The following is a 24,993-nucleotide window of genomic DNA, read 5'->3' on the forward strand; positions in this document are numbered from 1 at the left end:
GTAAAAACACTTTTATCTTCTATTCTGAGACCAAAACCACTCAAGACTTAATAGGAATCATACTCATTACTGTGGATGAATTTTCTCAATTTTAAAATAGATTCAGTGATTGCACAGAGCTAGTAAATAAAACATTATGTTAGTGCTTACATATCTTTGAAGGTGTTATTCATAGAGATGAATCATTTTGGCAACTGGGAATGTTCCTGCTAATCATTTACTGCTTTCAAGTGTGTAAGATCACCTATTATATTGAAACTAAAGCCTTGTTGCATATTTATTGAGAATGGACAACATTAGATTAGACTAAAAAATTGCTGGTTCTTTGAAAGCTTGAGAGGAGAGATGTGGGACACATCATCTCCTTTGTAATCGGAGACCTCAGTCTTTTCCAAAAGCCAGCCACATTCCTTCATGCTTTCCTCACCAGGGCAGAAACAGAGGGTGGCGATCTGGTGTTTGGGGAGATTCACGTAAAATACGGCCCCCCAAGTGTGCCCTGGCTTGGGTGCCCCACGCTCTGTGGTAGATGGCTGATGCCCGCTGTCAGCCCCAGCTGCCTCAGGGCTCTGAGGAGCGGCCACGGCGGGTGCTGCAGGTCAAGGTCGGGGGAAGCTCCTGGGACCACTGCCCCACCACCAGAGCACAAGGCCGGGATGGGCTCACCTTGGAGACCCCTTCTTTTAGGGGCGTGATAAAAATACGCCGTCTTTTTCTATCAGCAATACATATCACCCAACCCAGAACCATTCCCAGCAAACGGCTGGCTTGGGAAGTTCTGATGATGGATTTGGTATTTGCTCGGTACGTGGCTCGAGTAAACTCTTGTTTGCACCAATCAGGGAAACTGAACAGTAAACAACACTGAAATTAAGTATGACGCAATATGCATCTTTGTTTAAAAAAAGAAAAAAACAACAAACCCACTGAACTTTTTTCCACCCACAAACACAGGAAAAGTGCAGAAACCAAAGTTAATCTATGTGATGTATTTGCATACTTTTACAGACGAGACAATTAAAACAGAAACATATTCAGAATTTAACCTGATTAAATATTTAGTTCAGTCCTGAGCTTTTGATATTTAATACAATATAAAGTAATAGCAAAAAAAAAAAGATTTTAAATTTGATTTGCATGCTACAGAGATTCAGCTAAACTTTGTTCATTTGGCTAGCAATATTTTTTTTTTGTACCTGTAACTTAGATTCTGATATACAAAATTATAATAACATACTGATAATTCAAACTTGAGAACTAAATATTACATTCTTTTTACCCTGTGCAGAATAAATTCTACCTTTAAAAAATAGTATTTATAATATTAAAATTCGTATTGTTCATATGGTTTCGTGATCAAGTTATTAAAATGTTTTGTCACTGTGAATCATTTGGGTTAGTACAAATATGACAGAATTGTTAAAAGCTGCCTATAAATACATAACACTATTGCTGATTTTTAAAGTGTGGAAAAGGATTATATTAAAATAAGTTCGTTTCTCATGTTAGAAATGAGCAAATTTTGTAAAATAAAACCCAAAGTGTCTTGGTCACAACTGTTAACTACCAGCCTGAGACAGATTTTATTCTTTTATACTTGTCTGAAACTTTTTGTATTACAAAAAGTTAACAGTGAATCTGATGAAGATTTATAAAGGTGTAGATATTCCAATATAGCCTCTTCTATGTCAAACATTTAAAATGGCCAGAACCGAACTATATATTAAACAGAACATAAATAAGACCGTAAATAAATAAATGAAGAAAATAAAATCGTACGGCACAACTACACATAACTCTATAAACATTTTCACGGTCAAACTAAGAAGCTGAAAACAGCTGACCTTCATTTAGCTCTACATTAAATAAACCTCTGTCTTTCACATTTGACCTTGACAAGGATGAATGGTATTCTTTCTAGTTCTCCTTAGTCATCTGATAGAATGAACCGCGCGGCCTTGAAGGACTGTGTGCAGTCAATTCACAAGGCTGGGTTTTGTTCAAAGTCGTGTCACATCTGGCTATAGGTTCAGAGACATTTAGATATAAGTGGTGGGACAACTGAGGAAAAAATAATTAAAGTTCCAGGCTCAGAAATTGCTTAATTTTGAATTTCGATGCTGATAAAATGAACTTTGCAAAATAGGGATAATTACTTTCAAAAAACTAAAAATCCTTGCTGGGGATTCTATCCTAGAAATAGAACTTATCCTTTTTTTTTTTTTTATAAGGGGTCTATTCCTTGAAGGTGATTTTTGCATTTCTAAAAAAAAAATGATTTCATTACAGAAGATGGCTTAACCAAAAATCGCCTCTTCCACTGTAACTGACTGAATGATAAGTAGGATTTAAATTGCATAAATACTCTTCATTTTAAAAGCCTTTATGCCGGCAAAGCTACACGGCGGATCTCTTTCTTTTAAGCCGTGCCTGGTTGGGGACGCAGAGGACACTTGAGTCCGTTCCTCTCTCTTCATTTAGTTCATCTAGAATTGTTTTCTGAGACAAATGCCTTGGCCCATACTTCAAATTGATAATCTCCCCAGGCACACTCTTCTCTTGGCCTCCTTGCCACAGATTACAGAGGGGAAGCCCCTCAACATGAGAGCTGCAAAATAATTTCTAGTGAATGTGAGAAATCTGTTTAATAAAGTTTTTTTTAAAAAATTTTTTGGCCACTTGGATCCAATCAAGATTCCTGTGTCCCCAAAGAAGCGCTCATGCGTTTCCCTCCACGGGGCTGTCTGTCCTCAGAGGGCCGGCTGCCCCGGGCTTGTCCTGGGCACCACGCTCAGACCTCGGACAGAACCTCCCCGGGACGCGTCCGCAAATCCCGGTCGTGCTCACTGAGGAGCTGACTCGAGTGTGGTTAGGGTACCTGGCTTTCTCCTCCGCCCCCCACCCCCCCGCCTTAATGTGACAGATCACAAGGTCTTCACTGTAGCCGGGAGCACTGCTCCTCTGTGTTCTGAGATCTCACTCAGCATCTGGTTTTCTTTAGACTAAAAGAAAAGGACAAAAAGGAACTTGTTTTAAGGAAGCAAGTGCTCCAACAGAGGTCACCGGGTGAGCGCAACACCTGTTCCGGGTGGACTTGGAGCTGGACTCACATTTGCCTTCAAACGCCAAGCGCTGCCCCCTGGTACAAAGATAGCACGTTGGCCCGTTGCCATCCTCACAGTCTGCCCGTGAGACAATGAAGGAAAAGCCAAGATCGCTGTCTGCTAAACCGAGTTATTTCTCAACAGTTGGTTCAACAGGATACACACCGGGCGTTGCCCCGATTCCATTTATACAAAACACAGCCTCCTGGCAATTCGTATGTACTGGACGACATTTGTGTACCAGGTTATTCCATTTGGGTTATCTGATTTTTTTTTTCTTTTTTTAAACATACAAGAATTACATTCAAGGTACTTTACAAATTAACATGTTGAAAATCTGATGTGAAATAAAAGCTCTTTAAGAGTTGACAGTTACGTTACAAAAAGAACCCCCCTCCCCAAAACAAAACAAAACAAAACAAAACAAAAAACAAAAGTTCAGTCTTGTACCCTCCCTAAGAAGTGAACAGGTGACAGAATAATTTCTTTGGGGGGTGTAATCACACATCATCAGCCGGCAGGGACGGGATGCTTATCTTCGCTCTGGTAAAGTAGGCAATCTTCTCCCTAGAGGCAGGGGTGAGAAATAAACCGGCTTGAATATAATGTTGAAAATACTCTGTGCCCATTAAAAGGAGTCCCAGGAACAGCGTAGCATCCGCAAGCCTGCGCAGGAGGTCTTTTCCTCAGGCAGAACTCCATGAAATCAAGACCGTCTTTCCCCTTTACGGGAGGATATAAAGCATAAAAGGAGCACGGCAGCTCCGGCCTCTGGTGAATTGCCCCCTTCCTGGATTTCCAGCATCAGACAGTTTTTAAACCCCCAGGCGGTCAGTTATGAGTGCTTCTAAATGAGGCAGGAGAGGATGCAAGAAGTCCAAAGTCCCAGGGAACTTCTCAGGGACCTTGTAGAAAAGTACATGGTACCGGGAAAATTCTTTAAAATCGATACCATGCTCAGGGAAGGGACACTTGCTGAGTGATGCCATGAGTCCCAATGAAGGGGAAGGAAGGAACGTGCCTGTGGTAAAGGCAGATCTGTCCCCAATCCCGAAGCAGGGATAAGGAGAAACAACCCGAAAGGGAGACGCTGAGAAATACCCGGCAGAACGGTTTTCAGAGCTTAGGAGAGTATTTAAAAAATAATAATAAGGTTTTAAGATTGTAGAGTTACCAAAGACAGGAGCAATACATTCACTTTTGTGCAAAATCTTCACATCATACATAGTACCCCGTCCACACACATTTACTGAGGGTGTGTTCTGTAATGCAGGGCACGCCGGCAGCGATAAAGAACAGAGAAAAAAGAAAAGCACCAGCCTTCCTTTGAGAAAATAAGAGTCTATGTAGATGGTGGAGGAAGTGTGGGGTCGAGAAGCAAGTGCGGAGGTGGAAAAGCTCTAGACTAAGGAAAGGAGAGAGAAGAAAGGGAGAGGCCCAGAACTGTGGGCCCTGGCCCAAGAGTTCTCTTTGTGGTTTGCATCCTTACAGGCAAGGGAGCGAGCTCAGGACGTCACTGAAGGCCAGCAGGAGAACCCAACGGAACACGCGCCGCTACTGGGTTTCTTCGGCTCCCGCCGGGGCTGTCACATCCCTGAATCAGTGGCCACTTTTGACTCCTGATTTTGAACTTCCCTTGACAAATCAGAGGACCAGGGAACACGGGGCCCCTGTTTCCACGTGGAACAAGCAGGCAGGGTGTGTGTGTGTGTGTGTGTCCAGTGCTGGGGGCAGACGGAGCACCCCGCTCTCCCACCCAGGCCGGTGGCATGGCAGGGCGCCCCAGACGCCCCAGGCCCCCGGGGAGTATCCCCTACCCAGCACGGCGCCGGCGCCTAGGAGGGGCCCAAGGAACAACAAAAAGCCCAGAAGCTCTATGCCTTTCTGTGTTTTCTCAGTGAGATGTGCCATCCGCTTCTCAGGGTGGGGGGCACCCCGAGTTCCTGGGAGCCGGGCTTGACTCGGGTCAGGGCCGCTGCCGGGGGAGTCTGTAACCTCAGGAAGGAGCAAACGAAGCTCACACGGTAGGAGAGGATTTGGGGTCTCGTAGGCTAACGCGGACTTGCAGCATAACTCAGACGGCGCGGGGACAAGCCCAAAGTGTCGCGGGCGGGGCGGATTACCTGAAGGACTGCACCTGCCGAGGCACCTTGCGGCTCTGCTCCCGGAGCCGGCACACGTCCTTGGAGACCTGCCGCATCAGTTTCTCTGCATTCAAACCTTGCTTCTGCTCTTCTTTTGACTGTTCAGCCTGGCAAAGGAAATAAAAACCCCAAACCCCACAGAACACTAATTAGAAAGCTCCGGAGACGTGCTGTAAGGCTGAGCCTGGGGTGGGGCGGGGAGGGGGCGGCAGCGTACGCAGCTGGTGTGTGCGGGTGTGTGCGTGTGCGCGCTCTCACCAGCAGGGGGCGCAGTCGCTGATTGTCTCGTGTGTGTGTGTGTGTGTGTGTGTGTGTGTCCGTCCTCTCACCAGCAGGGGGGCGCAGTCACTGATTGTCACAAGTATTAAAAGATCTTACTAGGTAGGTAATATGTGATCATTTTATTACGTCTGGGAAACCCAAGAACCCGCAAAAAAGAAATGAAAAACTACTTACAGCACTGTGACCAAGAAATAACTCCTAACATTTCAACCTTATTCATTTTTTCAAACTTTTTTTCTATCTAAGCCATTTTAAAAGCTGTTTACTGAAGTAGAATTTACATACCAGGTTAGCTTCTTTTACTTAGTAATATGCATTTAAGATTCTTCCATGTGTTTCCGTGGCTTGATTGCTCATTTCTTTTTAGAGCTGAATAATATTCCATTATTTACACGTACCAAAGTACAAGTACCATCACTCTCTAAAGGATATCTTGGCTGCTCCTAAGTTTTGGCAATTATAAGGAAAGATGCCATAACACTGATGTCCATAACTTTTCAACTCCTTTGGGTAAATACCAACAAGTGTGACTCCTGGATCATTTGCCAACAGCATGTTTATTTACTTTTGTAAGAAAATGTTAACCTGCATCTTACACTTACACAATATTATATGTCAATTACATCTCAATGAAGCTGGGGGAAAAAAGAATTGAAAAAAAATGTCATACTGTGTACAAAGTGGCTGTACTATTTTGCATTCCCACCAACAACAAACAAGAGCGTATCAGCCAGCATTTCATGCCGTCAGTGAAGAGTCAGCGTTTGAGAGTTTGGCCATTCTAACAGGTGTGTAGTGGTAGCTCACTCTTGTTTTAATTTGCAGTTCCCTAATGACATGATGTGCAGCACCTTTTCATATGCTTATTTACCATCTGTATATCTTTTTTGGTGAGGTGTCTGTTTAGGTCTTTGGTCTACTTTTCAATTGGGTTGTTCACTGTCTTATTGTTGAGTTTTAAGAGTTCTTTGTATATTTTGGGTAACAGTCCTTATCAACAGTCCTTTACGGTTTTGTATTTAGGCCTACAATCAGTTTTTAGTTAATTTTTGCTAAGTGTATAAAGTCTGTGTCTAAATTTTTTTTTTTTTTTGCATGTGGATGTCCAGTTGTTCCATTTGTTGAAAAGACTCTCGTTTCATTGTATTGCTTTCACTCCTCTGTCAAAAGTCAGTTGACTCTCTCTATATTTACATGGGTCTGTTTCTGGGCTGTCTATGATGTTCCATTCATCTGCTTGTCTATTCTTTTATCAACACCCCACTGTCTTGATTACTGTTGCTGAACAGTAAGTCCTGATGTTGGGTAGGGTCAGTCCTCCAACTCTGTCTCCTTCAATATTGCGTTGGCTATCATCTGTCTTTTGTGTCTCCGTATAAACTTCAGAACCAGTTTGTCTATGTCCACAAAATAATTTGCTGGAGTTTTGATTGGGGTTACATTAAATCTATAGGTCAACTTGGGAAGAACTAACTTTTTTTTTTTTTAAGTAGGTTCTATGCCCAGTGGGGAGCTTGAACTCACGATCCTGAGATCAAGACCTGAGCTGAGATCAAGAGTTGGATGCTTAACCAACTGAGCCACCCAGGCGCCTAGAAAGAACCAACATCTTGACAATATTAAGTCTTCCTATCCATGAACATGGACTATCTCTCCATTTATTTAGTTCTTTGATTTTATCCATCAGGTTTTGTATTTTTCCTCATTTAGATCTTATACATATTTTGTTAGATACATAACTATTTCATTTTGGGGGGGGTGAATATAGAAAAGCAATTGACTCTGTATGTTAACCTTGTATCCCGCAACCTTGCTATTGATTTCCTGTTTTCAATGTCATTGATTTCTACTCTAATTTTTATTTCCTTTCTTCTGATTGCTTTGGATTTAATTTACTCTTCGTTTTCTAGTTTCCTAAGGCAGAAGCTTAGGTTATTGACTTCTTTTCCAGTATATACATTCACTATTATAAATCTCCCTCTAAGCACTGCTTTTGCTGCATCCCACAAAGTTTGATAAGTTGTTCAAACACATTTAGTTCAAAATGTGTTTTCTCTTGAGATTCCTTTTTCTGACCCATGTGTTATTTAAAAATGTGTGGTAAGGTCTCCAAGAACTTTGGGCTTTTCCAGCTATCTTTCTGTCATTGATTTCTAGTTTTATTCCCTTGTGATCTGAGAGTAGACACTAATGATTTGTATTCCTTTGTATTTTTAAGTTGTATTTTATGGCACAAAACGTGGTCTCTCTTGGTGAATGTTCCATGTGACCTTGAGGAAAATGTGAATTCTGCTGTTGTTGGATGAAGTAGTCTATGGATGTCAGTTATATCTAGTTAATTACCAGTGTGGTTGAATTCAACTACGTCCTTGCTGATTTTCTGCCTTTGGGATCTGTTCATTTCTGACAAAGGGGTGTTGAAGCCTCCAACTAAGAGTGGATCCACCTATTTCTCCTTGCAGATATATCAGTTTTTGCCTCACATATTTTGATGCTGTGTTGTTAGATGCATACACATTAAGGGTTGTTATCTCTTCTTGGAGAACTGACTCCTTTATCATTATGTAATGTCCTTCTTTATACTGGACTTTTATGCTCAGCTGTCTGTTCTGTCTCAGATTAATATAGCTACTCCCACTTTGTTTTGATTAGTGTTAACATGGTATATCTTTCTCTATCCCTTAACTTTTAGTCTATATGTGTTTTATACGTAAAATGGGTTTCTTGTAGACAACATATAGTCAGGTCCTGCCATTTATTCAACTCTGACAGTCTCTTTGAATTGGCAAATTCAGATCATTAATGTTTAAAGTGATTATCGAGGGGCACCTGACTGGCTCAGTCAGTAGAGCATGGGACTCTTAATCTTGGGGTTGTGAATTGGAGCTTCATGTTGGGTGCAGAGATTACTTAAAAATAAAGTCTTGAAAAAATAAAGTGATTATTGATATAGCTGGAATGATATCTACCATATTTATTATTGTTTTCTTGTCACTGCTCTTGTTCTTTGTTTTTGCCTTCTACTCTTTTGCTGCCTTTTGTGGTTTTAATTGAGCATCCTATATTACCATTTTCTCTCCTTTCTTAGCATGTCAATTATACTTTTTAAAACATTTTTAAGTGGTTGTCCAATATTTTGCAATATGCAAAATACCACAGTACTTTACGGGTAGTGCAAGTACCATATAATAATAAAATATTCCTAATATCTCCCTGTTGTCCCTTGTATCATTGCTGTCATTCATTTCACTTACACACAAGCATATATATATGTCAAATACATTGTTGCTATCATTATTCTGAACTGTCATGTTAGATTAATTAAGAATAAGAAAAATAAAAGTTTTAACTTTACTGTCACTAATTCCTTCTTCAATGTTCTTCCTTTCTTTATGTAGATCCTAGTTTCTGGCCTATACTATTTTCCTACTCTCTGAAGAGCTTCTGTTAACATTTCTTGCTAGGCAGGTCTACTGACAACAATTTTTCTCAACTTTCATTTGTCTAAGAAAGTACTTCTCTTTCAGTTCTGAAGGATAATTTTGTAGGCTATAGAATTCTCAGTTGGTGGTTTGTTTTTCCTCTCAACACCTTAAATATTTCACTCCACTCTCCTTGCTTGCATGGCTTTGGAGAAGTCAGATGTAATTCTTATCTTTGCTCCTGTAGAAGTTACTCTGGCCTCTTTCAAGATTTTTCCTGTATCTTTGATTTTCTGCTTTGAATGTGATATGCCTAGGTAGAGGGTTTTTTGATTTGTTTGTTCTGCATTTATCCTGCATGTTCTCTGGGCTTCCTGGATCTGTAGTTTCATGTCTGACACTAATTTGGACAACTTCTCAATCATTATGCTTTAAATATTTCTTCTGTTTTTCTCTTTCTTGTGCTGGTGCTCCCATTATGTGTAAGTCACACCTTTTGTAGTTGTCCCACAGTTCTCAGATATCCTGTTCCTTTTTTACCCCCCTCAGTCTTTTTTCTCTTGAGTTTCAGTTTTGAAAGTTTCTACTGACATTTCCTCAAGTTCAGAGATTCTTTCTTCATCCATATCTAGTCTGCTAACAAGCCCATCGAAGGTATTCTTCATTTCTTTTAGTGTTTTCAATGTCTAGTATTTTTTTTCTTTCTTAGAATTTCCTTTTTCTTTCAGCTTATATTCATCATCTATTCTTGCATGTTGTCTACTTTTCCCATCAGAGCCCTTAGTGCATTAATCATAGTTGTTTTAAATTCCTGGTCTCCTAATTCCAACATCCCTGCCATGTCTAAGTCTGGTTCTGATGTTTTTTTCTGTCTCTTCTTTCAGTATGCCTGGTGATTTTATGTTGAAGGCCAAACAGACATAATGTACCGGCTGAATGGAACTCTGTAAGTAGGTCTTTAGTAATGAAGCGGAGGTGTGGGGGACAGGAAGTCTTTTATAGTCTTATGATTAAGTCCAGTCTTTGGAGGAGCCTGTGCCCCCAACTGAGAACTTCACAATTGCTTCTCAGTCCCCCTGCATCCCTTAGGTGACACAGGGTGGCTGGAGTGGGTATTTATCTTCCCCCAAGTTGGTTAGGCTCTCATAAAACTTTTCTAAGTTAGACTCTTGTAAAACAGTTGCTCCTGAGGGCAGCTCTTGTTATCAGAATGCTCTGTTGTATTTCAACATTTTCCTCTCTCTGGTGGAAGCACAGATTTTCTTTTCTGATATTCACTAAGAGTAGAGCTCCTAGATGGGAATTCACAAAAGTGTGGGGGCTTCCCATGGCCAGTCCCCTGGAGTTTTTAACTCTTAGGCTTGTCTACATGGAGCCTCCAGGATTCATCAATTATAGTCTAGGTTCTCTTACCCTGGTACTGGTTCCCTCAGAGTCTCTGCTCTGGTGAGTTGTCATTTTCTGTGCTGCCTGTCTCTCCAATTCTGGGGGCAATGTTTTGACCCATGACCTCATTTTCCTGACAGATCTAAGAAGAGTTACTGATTTTTCAGTTTGTTCATTTTCTTTCCTTGTTGTTAGGGCAAAGTAGTGATTTCCTTATAGGCCAGTCCAGGAAATGGAAATCCATAACTTTTTAATAGTTTGATAAGATCCTTTAATAGCTAGAGCATAATTATTTAATTAACCTTCTGGAATCACATATTTAAGTTATTTCCATGCTGCAATGTTCACTGAAGTGGGAGTTAGCAATTTAAGCATCTAGATAAATGTACATTTGGTTACATTAGATTTACAGGAGATAAAAGCAGGCATGTCCTTCTTTTTTTTGAAAACTATCCACAATATGAGTATATCTGCATGCATCTATAGCTACATCCGTATCCATATAGAATTCTGCATTTGTATTACCCCACTATCAGGGAGAAAATAATCACAATTTTGTTTAATTTGACTTAGAGCTTAAGAACACATCATCTAAAAGGACAATTCCTTAGCTACATAAGTGAACTGTGAAATAGGAAATGAGGCTTAGGTATAAATGTGCTACTTGTTACTCCTCGCCCCTTCATATTTGGAAATTATGTGACTTATCCATTATGTAGAAGCTGACCTCCACAAAGGCATTGACTCCCACCTGCATGTAAAGCAAAGAGGCTGTCTGGTTGTTAATTTAGGGTTTTGGCTCACGGTTCACCTTGGGGTCTGAGCTGTTTACATGGGTCCATACACTTCAGAAGGGCAGGGACTGTATCTGGGTTTTTTTGTTGTTGTTGTTTTGGTTTGGGTTTTTTTGGCATCTGTTTAACATAATTTATAGAGGTCCAAGTGCACAATAAAGATTTTTAAGCCAGTGGTTTGTTTTTGAAAACTGCCTCTATTTGCAGAAGCTGCTTGTGATGTTGTGTTATAAAATGAATTATATTAAGTCAAATGGCTGGAGACTTCTCATTACATACATACTTAATGAAGGGAAATGTCATCTAGAAGCAGTCTTGTCAATACAGACTCAAAAACAGTAGTTATCCTCACCTGACAGAAACAGAAATCTAATTTAAGTTACTTTGAGTTTGGGGAAAGAGTGAGATCTTATAACTATGTGAATTGGCTTTTTGGCATTTGTTTGGGAAGCTGCTTTAAGAAAATGAATTCTAAACAGAATTTTTGGTGGTGAAACAGGGTAGCTTCCCTCCTAATCCTCCCCAGGGTGTTGGGGAAACCGAGCCCGCCAAGCACGCTCTAGGAAGCTCCCTCGTGCTGGAGATGACCACATTGCTGCTCTTCTCCAACAGAAACCACCGTTCCTTTTATCCTTGACAAGATGCAACGTGACTTGGTTTACTCAAATCTGTGTCTCGGGCTCTCTCTGGCACATTTACCAAGTACCAGCCATTTTCACAATGAGACCTGTGGGCAGCACAGGAACTAGAGATTCTTTTCAAGGCACCCTTACCCTGCCTCCCTTTCGGAAGTGGCTTGAGGGTGGGGCCTTGTCTGCCCTCCTCGGTGCCAGACTCCCCAGCGCCTCCACACGCCTGCACACAGTGGGGGTGCAGTGGACACAGGCTGAAGGAATGAGTGTCAGTCTGTGGGAAAAACAGGCTTTTAGATGATGATTTTTAAGATTAATGTGCTTCAGTAACTCTCAAAAGATTTAGAACAGCGTTGGGTTTTTTCCAGTGATGACTGACTACCACAAAAGCTCTCCAGAAGGCCAGAAAATAAAGACTGACAGATTTAGATTCAGATTCGAGCAAACACCTGCACTTCTCTCACTTGAAAGGTGTTCAAAAGACAAATGATAGAGTCAACAAACCCATTTGTAACTCAAATAACAGATAGGTGTAGAAAGAGGTCTTTCAAGGAGAAAAATAGGACGTAACAGAAAAAAAAGGGCACTGGGTATGAGCAGGTGTCTCACAGAATAAACACAAATGGCAAATAAACATGTCTCATCAGTGACACCATTCTCACCACCAGACTGTGAACATTTAAGGGACTGGGAGTCCGAGGGACAGCAGGGTGTATGTCCCAATGCCTGAGCCTCCGGAGGTGAGAGGGCTGTGCTACAACTGCCCAGGAGGAAGCCTCTGGAGTCACATGTGGCCCCCCCAAAGTGTGGGGGGGAGGTTCTGGGTGTTGGGGGGAAGGGAGTTAGAGGCCAGGGAGACTCAGTTCATGTGGGAGGCGCCCCGCCCCGAGCACTGGTCAGCCTCTCTCCCCATGGCCTCCCAAGGGCTGTGCTCCAATAACACAATATGAAACGTAGCGCTGCTTAGCGGGGGCCACTGGTCATGGTGGTGGCAGCTGGGGCTGTAAAGGATATGGTTGGGAAAATTTAGAATGTCGGTGTTTGTTGGTAGCTTAGGGCAAAATCTTACAAGACAGAGATCAACTCAGGCCAGAAGTCAGCACTGGCACAAAGAGAGGGAAGAAAAAACAGCTTTGCTAAGGGTGGTCGCCTGCAGCCTACAATCTAAATTGACTGGACAATCCCATCATTGAGATCCTCCTGGACTTGAAAAAGCCAAGTCTTTCTGTTATAAACTTTGGAAGGAGAAAAGACTGGTGCTGGCAAAAGGGGGATTATAAGGATCTTGTCTTCCCATATACGCCCACTGCTTCAGACTCTGTCAAGGCCAGGAAAGGAAAGAACAAAGTTTTAGCCTTAAAAGACTTGACAGACGAGACCTTTGCCTGTGGTTGGTTTGCAGCCAAACTGACAGGACCAGCCACTCTACTACTAGGCATTTATGCTTTGGAAACACTACTGAATCCTGAACGGTGTCCCAAAATGTACAGGAATGCTCATTTCCAAATTGTCCAATAACTGAAAATATGGGAAATTGTCATTAGAATAAATAAATAATTACGATGTATCTACACAGGTGAATGCCTTAAAAATAATGAATTACAGCAACATTTACTAAAATGGACAGCTATTTTTCATAGAAGAACATAGAATTAGGTGGGGGGAGAAAATCAAGTTTTGCGACAATTTGTCTTCATGACCCTATTTTTGTGTAACCCTTCCAAATAACACTAACACACATACACGGCATAAGAAGGAACCGGAAGGACAAATGCCAAGGGGAATGGGACTTCCACGAGGCATCACTGCTTTTTGCTTTCTACAGTTCTGTATTATTTGGCTTTGAACAATAAGCATATGGTAATTTTTCAGCTAAAGAAAATCTTTTTAAATTTTAAAATATTCTCAAAGCGCAAGTGTACTTACTCCCTGTAAATCTGAAGGTAAAAATGCTGTGGCCCTTTTCGGAAAGATAAGATTTTTAAAAATTTACTTATCCAGCAAGTACTTACGAAGCATCAAGCATACTCACACCACTTTATGGAAAGCTAAATATCCTGCAAAAGGGCACTCCTAGTACTTTGCTAACCATAATCCCCTGCAGTTAACTTCTGATTTTTTTCACCACAAAGGATCCTTTTCCAGATATTTTTTACTGCCCCACTTTCCTCTGCCTGTTTTGAAAGATTCTGTTTAGAAAGGCGGCCTTTATTTGCTAAGTAATAATTCTCTCTTGATTATTTTGCAATTGGTGAGATAGTTTAGCCGTCACTCGGAGATTCCAAATTGATGTCATTCGAATTCAAAGGGGACAAATGGGATCTTTTAGTTACTTTGTGAAGTCTTGCCTTTAGAAAACAGATACTTTTTCATTAGGTCCCAGAGAAGGAATCACTGACTTCGTAAACAGAAACAAATGACTTCTCCCGTGATGAGGTCTATCAGATTGGTAAGCTGGTACGTAGACAAAAGCATTGCTGCTATCCTAATTCTTGGCAACACGGAACATGAATAAATCAATCTTAACATAGCCGTCTGCTTATTGACTTAAGCAACGGACAGGTCGGAAAAGGCCAGAGAGAGAAGGTACGTGCTGGGTATACTTGGGTAAGAAAATCTGGCCCAGTTTCTCCGGGATCTATTTTATCAGATGAGAATTACAACAGGCTCCCCGGGCCCTGTCCCACCTTCGGTCACCTTCCACAGGAATGGAACTGCGGGGGTCTGTTTTACCCGCTGCGGAAGAACACTGGTAAGATGGTCCCTCTAAATAAGGCTGATGGCTACTGCCTTTCCAGCGTGTTGTGGGCACTGCAAAATCACTTTGAAATCTGTTTCTTCTGGGCAAAATAAGACTGACCATGAAACATCTTCCTCTCCCCGCTGAATAAGCGCATACTTCACTGAAAACTCTATTTGTCTATGTGTTTGATCTGTACCCACACATCTGTATCTCTCTCAAAATCTGGGTGACCAAATACATCATGAAATTTTTGTCAGCTGTTAATAAGAGTAGCCGACTTTCAGGCAGTTAAATCTCCATGCTGAATACTTCATTGTAATCAGTAAGAATTATTTTGTTGAATGAAGTGTATTAGTATCTTTGACACATGGTTTTTTTAGCAGATTCTAGCTTTAAAAAATGTTAACATCTGTATTATTTTAAGCTTTAAAAAAAGGCTAGCATCACAGAACTTTGGCGTTTTGACAGGGAAACACTCTGAGGAAGAAAAAGAAATTTCTGCTTTGTAAGCAACATGAGGCTCCTTTGGAAAAATACCAACCCTTCCTCAGCACCCCTCCCCTCTCCTCACCCAACAAGTCATGATAAGCTGCCTGATTCACAGGCTCGGAAGCCACTTTTTATGCCCCAGACTCCAGAAGAGTACGATTAACCTTTAGTTTATGCCATGGACGCCTGACCTGCAGAAAGGTCCAGTGATTTACTTACAGCCACGTTGAGAAGCCTAACAGAGTAAGGAACACGATCCAGTCCGAATTTATGGTCCTACGTTTCTTGCTCGGCTTCCTGAGGGGTTGTGTGATACACGAAGCCACGGACTCTGATTCCGTTTTTATTCTGAGCTACAAAACAGACCTTCTGCCACAAAGGAGGCAGGTTATGGAGTGCGACCCTGAGACCTGACAGCCTTCCTGACAAGGGAGGCAAATCCAGGACCTGCTGCTGCCTTCAAGTAACTGCTTTTCTGGGAGCTGTATTTTTTATGGCAATTGGCAGGCTCTTTGCTCACCGTCAGGCATTTTATGACCGGGCTGCTGAAAATCCCACAAATCCCCACTACTTCAGGGAAATGGTGGGAATCAAAGGGCAGCGTGTTGTGTGCGCATGTGTACAAAGAAGTGGATGTGGAAATGAGGAGCAAGCAGGAGAGAGAAGTCCATAGTGGTTACCAACGTTTGTGGCCATAATGAAAGGTACACCACTGAAATCGTCTGTATTTTCGCAGACGAGTCTGTTCCAAACTTTAGTGGTGAGAAAGCCAAGTATGCAGCTCAAGTCGTCTCTATACAGAGTTGGTAAGCGTAAAGAGAAAAAACCAGCTGTCCTCGGGAATCAGATGGTTTTACGATGGTTTGCATGCACTTGGCTTTGAGCGCTCCATCCTCCCTGTTGCTTGAGACGACAGCCGTCCTTGGGCAGAAGGAAGAAAAGATGCAGGGACGGCGGGCTTAGTGCAGCTCCTACAGTTCGTATGAGCGCTGCTCTCGTGGCCTGTGGAAGACCCAGCTGCGGACGCCTTTAGATGGAAAAGCCTCAGGGAACCCCATCTCACCTCGGACTGCGGGATCCTCGAAGCACGGCCTGTGCCCTAACGGTTTGGCTCCGGGGCCCCGCAGCCTTCCAGTTCCACACATCTCCCCACATCTTCACTTATACAGAAAGCATGTTAGATCTGATTCAGACAGATTACAGATTTTGCAACTGCAAGGGATCTCGGGGGTCATCTGATCCAATCCTCTTATTTTGTAGATTAAATATGTAAAATCCTACTTGAGCACGGGAAAAATAGAAGCCCCACATAGGCACATTTTTATGGCATTTTTTAAGGCTGATTTGTCTTTAGTTTGTCAGACGAGGAAGGAAGGAGCTATGACAGGAAGGAAGGAGAACGGCAGTGAGAAAGCAGACCTGGTAAAGAGAATGTAGCGCCCATCCCGCCGCGCTCCCGGGCCTTTGCTGGTACAGTCACTCTCTTCCTTCACACTTAGACCCTCAGCTGGGACCTCCAACGTCTACCAGACTTTTTCACCAGATATCAGCAGGCTGGGTAGAGAGCTCAGCCCTGTACCGTGCACACAAATATAGCATTTTGTTTATATGCGCATCAACTCTAACAAAGGAGTTTGTACTGAGCTGTTGATAGCGTCCCCATCTGCCGTTCACACTAAAAATCTAGGAAACTGATAGCAATGGTATGGAAACTTGAATAAAATCATGAAGACAACCACCTCAGCTCTTAATCCCCTTAATTATTTAGACACATCTTCATGTTTATTCCAAGTACTCCATCAATGCTGGAATTTTCTTGATGAGAACTGGAAAACGAGATTCTCACTCTGAATCAGACACCCCTGACATGTGAGCCCAGACCCTCTTCCTTTCCTGCTGCCCTTGTGGTCATCAGCTCCCTGTGGAGTCTGGGGGACTTCATGGAGGCACCCCCAGGGTCTCCCCTCGTGTCCCTTCTCTGAGCCTCCCGCCCCTGCCGGAGACTCTCCCGTTGAAGCCACATGTGCCGCGGGATGGCCTGGCACCCACACATGCCCCTGCCAGAGCGATTCTTTCCTCCTTCTGCCAGAGGAGGCCTGTGAGATGCGGTGTGCAGGGCTCCCGGGGGCCGCCCTACGGCGAGCAAGCAGCACCCAGGGGCCATGTCCTTCCCCCCCTACCTCGCCTCTGCTCTGCTCGAGGCTGCACCCCCTTAGTGACGCAGGGGGACAGGCGTGTTTAGCCCACGCTCCGCACAATCGCAAGCAGACCCTCCTTCAGCTCTTCTTCTCCCTCAGTATCTTGCTGTGCAAACTGATTATGAAACCAACTAAGTGCCGGTTTGTCAGATATACAGATCAGAAAACCTCTATTAAGATATAATTAAATTTCTAAGCATAATCATCAATGCAACTTCTGTAAGGATGATTATAATCATCAGTAGTTTATTATGGGGCCAGAATCATGCATAAATAGGTACAATTTAATGACTAAACAACTGCAAATTAATATAAAAACAGACCACTATTTTACAGAAAAGAATTCTCAAGTGTCACTCTTCCTAAGACACTTTCCAAAACCGGAACAAGACCTGCCTATGTCCCGCGTTGGGCAACACTCCAGAGATCCCGGATCTTTGCAGTCGTGCTACGAACAGCAAACGCCCAGGATCTCTGAAGTATTTCCGGGGAGCTGCAAGGCCAAGTGCCCTGCTCCTGCCTTAGCTCTGAACGAGTGTCGCTACGGTGGTGGGAGGAGGCCCGCTCCGTGAGCAAAATGCATCCAGTGTGGCGTGCAAGGTAACTCGGCTGGCGAGGCCAACTGTACGTGGCTTTGTGCAGAAGCGTGGTGGGTTGTGCTGAGGTTTGAAGCACGAAAATCCTCACACACCCTCAGCAGCACTTTCAAGGAGACACTGGTTCTGGGGTAGGCCCAGGAAATGAGAGCACCCGTCAGGATGACAGCCGGCACCCACTTCTCAGATTGCGACTTGAAACGGGGACAAACTGCCAATAATTAGGAGATGAGAGGGGAAAATACCACCCACGACGCACAAACGGTTGCCTGACACAGCTGTTAACAGTTTTCAAAGACGTCACTTACAAGGGAATTTAGTTCAACTTCGTATTATGCCCGGAAAACCTGCCTGATAGTCCCATGATTATTCCCGCCAGTAAGAACAGTAGGATGGGCTCATATGATAGGTACGAAAACAGGGCAGCCAGGGATCGCTGTAGCCTGGGAAGTGTTAACAGGCCACTCTCTCCGTGTCACTGCCATTACTTCCCTGGATGGTGACCATGACCGTTACGTGGGATGCTGGGATCAGAATCATCTGTCAGAACTGCTGAGGCTCAGGCATGAAGCGGTGTCTTCCCCAAACCCCTAGGTTTGACCTGATAATATCCCTGGACCCCGGGATTTCAGGGATACTTGGTCCCAGGACCAACCAAGGCACAGCCTGGTCCCAGGGCCATGCCTAACTTCAGGTGGCCAAGCTATCCTGGGGCCACCAACCGTTTCTCACCACTCTATGCTGCATTTATCTATCCACCAGCAAGTCAAGAGGCAACTGTGTATTCTAGTGGTGGGTAAGGGGCGAGCAAAACTCAAAACAGGATAAAAATCATGGCTGGCAAGCAAGTTCAGCAGGCTTTAACGAGGCAGAGGAGATTTCTGCCAAGGCAGGATGGAATATCCACCGTAAGGCGCCGTAACACAGAAGCAGAAAGACGGTGGCCTTGTCGCTCCCCTGGGGCGTTTACATGGGAGTTTGCCCGCTAGGCCAAAGGCACCCAGGAGAGCAAAGACTTGCGTTAAAGAGCTGTTTCTCCTTTACAGGAACAGTTCTGCTCAAGTTCCCCAGGACCGCCCTCCCAGTATTTTCTGCACCTGAGAACAGATACACATTCTTGACTGGCTCATTAAAGGACAAATCCTTAAAATGAACATGTGTGCCTCAAACATCAACTTTTACTTGAGCGCAGGCTTGTAGAGACTCAACAATGCATCTAAGTGAGCCCTGAAGATCTCCTGGGTTGCAGGGTCCTATACCCCTCCGTTTTCATCTACTTGCACTAAGGATTTCTTTAATGAAGAAGGAAAACAAGAGTCACCCTAAAAACCTGCAAACCTTGAGTCATCTATTAACACCAGCAGAAGTCTCAGAGTCTATACAATGAAAGACTAAAACCAACCCACCTAGGAAGTGGTGCATTTATGATACTTTGATCTCAGAAAGGAATGCTTCAACCCTGTTTCTTTCAATCAGGATCAGACAGCTTGGATCCTGCCCAAGCTCCCCCCATTGTATTTTGTGGCAAGTGGACCGGCCGATGTCGCACACACATCTCTACCACAAGTTTCCCAAAGAAGCCTCCTCTTCAGAAAGCTTTGGTGGCTCCCCAACACAGCATTCAAGACTCTCAACAATTCTGCCCCAATCGACCTTATCTTCAAGTACGGAGGACACAGAACAGATGTCAAGAGATAAAAAATCAAAACACGAAAAGATGCACCCCACATTTCTCACTATGAGTTTTTGACTTTTATTTTTGATATTTAAGTCCTTAATCTATTTGGAGTTGATTTTTGTAGGTAAGGCAGGCATCCAACGCCATCTTTTCCTGACCTTTTCCCCAGCTTCACTGACTCAACAGTCCGTCCTCCTGCCGCAAGCTGACCTGCTACCTCCCCACCCAGCAATGCTCTACACGCGTGTGCTTCTGTCTCTGGCCCTGATGCCATGCCATTGGTTGGTCTCTGATTCTCCCACTGCATCCTTACTATCTACCAACTTTACTGGCTTAACAACCCCTGATTTCTTGCAGGGCAAGTCCCACTCTGTTTTTCTTCTTCAGAAGTGTGTTGGCTATTCTTCTTCTTCCATTAATTGCACCAATTTCCAGGAAGATCCGTGTAGGCATTCAGCTTGGAATGACATCGAATCTGTGGGACACTTTAAGGAGACTCGACTATTTCCACAATAGTAATTCTTCCTCTGGGTCAGGGTGGCAAACTATGGCCTGCATCTGTTTTGGTAAAGTTTTCTGAGGACACAGCCCAGTGAAATATTTATGTATGTCCCTTCTATGGCGGCTCTTGTGTTACATGGCAGAGTGGAGAGGTTAGTGAATGAGAACCCTCTGGCCAAAAAATTTCTTCTTGGGCCTGTCCTGGAAAAAGTTTGCTGACCCCTGCTCTATACGAATGTAGCATATACTTCTCCATGAATTTAGGTTTTTTTTTTTTTTTACTCTCCTCATAAGGTTATTTAAAGTTTTCCCTGTAACATAATACAAATTTTTGTTGAATTTATTCCTTCATACTTGATATTCTTTGATACTGTGGTAAAAAATATCTTCATAATTAAATTTTCCAGTTGTTTCTGGTTGGTGTATAATAGCAATGCAATGGACTTTTGTAAATGATTCTTCCATTTGCACATCTTGTTAAACTCTCTTATTCTTTGTAGGAACTTGAGGATTTTTAATGTACGCAATATGGTATCTGCCAGGGATGACAGCTTTATCTCCTCCCTTTCCGTCTCTCTGCTTCTACTTTTTTCTTGCCTTACATCGGTTAGAAGTTCTAATACAATGTTGAGCAGAAGAGCGTTGAATGCCTGTGTGTGATTTTAAAGAACAATTCCAATGTTTGTCTATTTAGGACCGCATTTGCTTTTGGTTATTCTCTACCAAGTTAAAGACGTCATCTCTTCTTAACTTACCAAGAGTTTTAAACATGAATGAATACGGACGTTTATCAATATTTTTCCTGCATTTGTTGAGTTGATCAAGCGTTTTCCTCCTTAATCTGTTGAGGGGACTCATTGTACTAATGATTTTTCTAATGATAAAGAATCCTTGTGCAATTCAACATAGTCAAAATGTAGTATCTTTTACATACATTGTTGGATTATATTTACTTACATTTTATTTAGGATTTTTGGATCTATACTTATGGATGAAACTGGCCTGTGATTTTTCCTTTTGGTAATATCTTTGTCTAGTTTTGGTATTAGGGAAGTTGGTCACAGAGAATGAGTTGTGAAGTGTTCTCTCTTTTTCTGGTGTCTGGAAGAGTTTATATAAAATTGAGATAATCTTTGAAAGTTTGGTGGAATTTGCCTACAGAACATCTAGACCTATGTTTCTCCATTGTGGATAGATTTTTAATCACTGCTTTCATTTCTTTAAGAGGTATAGGATTTTCAATTGTTTCTCCCCCTTCACCCATTCTAATATGTTCCATTTTCCAAGATATTTGTTCAAATTACGGGCCTATGTCTTTGATATTATTCACTTATCTTTTACATTTTAAAGTTATCTGTAATTCTATCCCTCTTTAGTTTTATAATTTTCTGTATGTGTATCTTCTCTTCATTGATCTTGCCAGAGCTTTGTCTACTTTTGTTTATTTTAGTTTTTTTTCAAATAACTAACTTTTTGCTTTACTGAGCCTCTCTCTACACACTGGAGATTAGATAGCCGTCAAAACAAACTACACTAACAAGCAGTTCACGGATGAATTTAGCAGTATGATATAAGGTAAAAAAAAAAAAAGAGTCCCAAAAGATTTTATAATTACTGATATCCAAGGATCTGGAATTTCAGATCATGACAAATCAAAAACAAACAATAAAAAAACCCAAAGATGCAGTGTTCTGTTTAAATCTGTAGTTGTAGGGGCGCCTGGGTGGCTCAGATGGTTAAGTGTCTGCCTTCGGCTCAGGTCATGATCCCAGGGTCCTGGGATCGAGCCCCACATCGGGCTCCCTGCTCCACGGGGAGCCTGCTTCTCCCTCTCCCTCTGCCTCGCCCCTGCTCATGCTCTCTCTCTCTCTCTGTATCTCTGTGTCTCAAATGAATAAATAAAATCTTGAAAAAAAAAATAAATCTGTAGTTGTAAAACTCTAATGCAGCTTTGAAAGCCTTGGACCCATAGGGGTCAAAAGATTGTGATGCTTCTCCATGATATTAAAGTTCATCAGTGTCAACCAAGAGTTTGAAATGATTGTTGATGATGAATTCAAAGACTCAAGAGAATAAAAGCAACGGTTATTATCAAGGTGACAAATGTAAGAGTTGCTGATTTCAGCTTTTAATGCGATTTTCCATTGTCAGAAATGGTCACGCTGTGGCACTGCTTTCCTGGGGGCTCATATCTATGGACCCTTCACTGTCGAGAGCTACCCTGGACATTGACTACTGCAGTTCCTGCACCTGCTGGCCCCTCAACCCACTGTGGATGAAATCCCACTGCCCGCCCTCAAGACCACTTTGCTACTTCCTCCATGAAACGTCTGCTGATCTCACTAGAAAGTGATTTCTCTTGAGGATCTGGTGTATCTGGCTCATCTCCTTTGCCAATCCATAAGCTCTTAGAGGGTGCTGCAGTGTCTAATTACCCTGGTAGTCTCTATAGGACCAAACATAAGGCCTACAATTCAACTCTCCACTGAACAGAGATACTTACTGATGTTCTACTGTATGCCAAGGTTTCTCTCTATCAGGTGGGACATAATACAGATAAGTGATATGTTTTGTTGCTAAACTTTCTCTAAAAATTATTGGGACCAGTCTGATCCCTAAAACTCATTCATTAAGTTTCTGAGTTCCATCCAGGATTAGTAGTGCTAGTCAATTAAATGACTCGGTTTCGCTATAGTACCACACACTAGTGACCAAACAATAACTCCGGGCCAAAAAGGGAAGTTTATATTATGGACAAGATTTTCTATTAGTTTTTTTTTTTTTAAAGATTTTATTTATTTGAGAGAGAGAATGAAAGAGAGAGAGAGAGAGAGCGCACATGAGAGGGGGGAGGGTCAGAGGGAGAAGCAGACTCCCCGCCGAGCAGGGAGCCCGATGCGGGACTCGATCCCGGGACTCCAGGATCATGACCTGAGCCGAAGGCAGTCGCTTAACCAACTGAGCCACCCAGGCGCCCAAGATTTTCTATTAGTTTAAGAAAGTTTATAATCGATTTCAGATTTCTATCCAAAATGCTTGAAAGAGAATAATGTTTTGGCATTTGTAATATTTCAACTATGTGGAAAATTCTATTTGTATATTACATATGGATGTGGATACTCTCCTATACCCAAATATGAATTCTAAACTTCAGAGAATAAACCAACTGAATAAATATGCAGGTTCCAGAAAATTTTGGTTGTAGGTAGGTGGCAGAACAATAGAAATATTCCCTTAAAATTACCCTAGTTTTTTTTTAAGATTTTAAAAAAATTTTATTTTATTTTGAGTGAGAGTGAGTGAGCACAGAGGCAGAAGGAAAGAGAGAAGCAGACTCCCGACTGAGCAGGGACCCTGATGCAGGACTCAATCCCAGGACCCCAAGATCATGACCTGAGCTGAAGGCAGATGCTTAACCAACTGAGCCACCCAGGCACGCCCCAAATACCCTAGTTTTTAATCAGTGATTTTACCTTATTTTGTATAGTAACCTGTATGGTGAAAGGCAGGAAATAATGCCAATATGTGGAGTGTGATCTTTTTTGAAGGAAAGAAAGAATGTGAAAATTTAGAAGCATTAAAATGAACAATGCATTTACAACGGAGGTGGTTCATGAATCTTAAAGAGCTACTCAGAAAATTCAAATGAAATTTGTCATTTATATTAAAAGTTATATTGTATTTATTTGCCAAGTCTCGTGTTGAGACAGAGACAACTGCTGAGCAGAAACAGACCACCACTCTCCCTGGCGGCTGTGCTCCTTGCTGGCAGGCAGGTGGCCAATGGGGTGGGGGTGACGTGGTGGGGGGACCTTCTATCTGTACCCTGGTGGGTGGCAGTAACCACTCTCTTAGCAATAGCCTAGGTTAAAAAAAGTCCTATGACGATGGGAAAAAAGTGTTCTGAGTTCCAGCAAAAGGACCTGAAGACTTGGTCAAACCCAAGTGTAAGTTGGGGACCTTCCACAGGGCAGGCTTTAGGACCCACTCTTCGCCCGCCCCTCAGGGACAGTGGGGACACTGGGATCTCTACCTGTTTCTCAGCTTGTTTCAGGAGCTTCTGGAACCTCTCATCTTCCAGCACACCCAGCGGAAGGTCAGTCTCTCCCTGAGCTTTCAGCTCCTCCAGCTTTTGCCTCAAGCCCCTGAGGGCCTGCAGCTCATCATTGAGACGGCTCTGCCGGGTTAGAGATGCCTGAAGGTCCAGTTCTAGGTCTAGAGATGTGCGCACTGGGCGTTCTTGTGCTGTTCTTCTCAGGACTGGCTGGCAAACCGTCTGCAGGGTTAGAAAACAACACAACAAAACACCCTTATTATGTGGGTACTCATTATTCTGCTCTTTGTCCTTCCTGGCACATGACAGCCAGCATTTCCTGGCTCCTTTGAAGTGAGGCGCCACCGGCCAGGTGACCTGCTTTGGCCGATGAAAGGTGAGTGGCAGTCATGTGTATGCTCCACCTCCGGGCGGAAGCCCTTCCAAGCCAGTGTGAGATGTGAGGAGTTCTGTCCCCTGCTAGCGGGACAGCAAAGATTCAGAGGCGGAGGCCCCATCAGTGTGGGTCCCGAGCGAAGACAAAATGAGCAGAGCATCTAGACAACCTGCAACGAACATGTAGCTGAGTGAGAAATAAACCTTTATTATTTTAAACCACAGAGATTTTTTAACTTGTTACCCTAGTATAGCCTCTCCTGGCCTGGCCAATTTACTACACAGAGCTTCTGCCCTCTGTGAAACAGACATAAAAGAAACTGACCCTTCGTCCATTTCAAGACCAGTGACCACACCCCCAGAGCGCACTCCTTTAGCCATCATTTCTGTAGGTGCCGGCCAGAATGTAGCTGGTCATTCTGATTCTGAGCCCCTACTCTGATCAATATGCTTAAATCCCAGTTCCTTCCTCCATTTCGCATGGTCTAATGTCCACTTTCACCCGTGAATCACTGGGGCTCTTCCCAGGGCCAATCTTATCTATTTAGCAAGAAATAATTATAGCGTATGTGTGACTAAATGTCTGCTGGGGTGG

General features: G+C 42.9%; 1 protein-coding gene across 3 annotated transcripts in view; it reads right to left on the reverse strand.

The window, feature by feature from the left end:
- Positions 1–875: 875 nt before the first annotated feature.
- WWC2 (WW and C2 domain containing 2) overlaps positions 876–24,993 on the reverse strand; it is a 201,897-nt gene continuing 177,779 nt past the window's right edge. For 2 of the 3 annotated variants that reach the window (XM_036071321.2, XM_036071322.2), the window contains 3 exons: positions 24,003–24,245; positions 5,228–5,355; positions 876–3,671 (listed from right to left, as the gene is read on the reverse strand). In XM_036071321.2, coding sequence (XP_035927214.1) covers positions 3,605–3,671; positions 5,228–5,355; positions 24,003–24,245 — 438 coding nt within the window. In that variant the 3' untranslated portion in view covers positions 876–3,604. The remainder of the gene's footprint in view (positions 3,672–5,227; positions 5,356–24,002; positions 24,246–24,993) is intronic. The other variant, XR_013446669.1, reaches the window with a different exon arrangement.

The sequence above is a fragment of the Halichoerus grypus genome, chromosome 3 (assembly GCF_964656455.1).
Source record: "Halichoerus grypus chromosome 3, mHalGry1.hap1.1, whole genome shotgun sequence".
NCBI lineage: Eukaryota > Metazoa > Chordata > Mammalia > Carnivora > Phocidae > Halichoerus > Halichoerus grypus.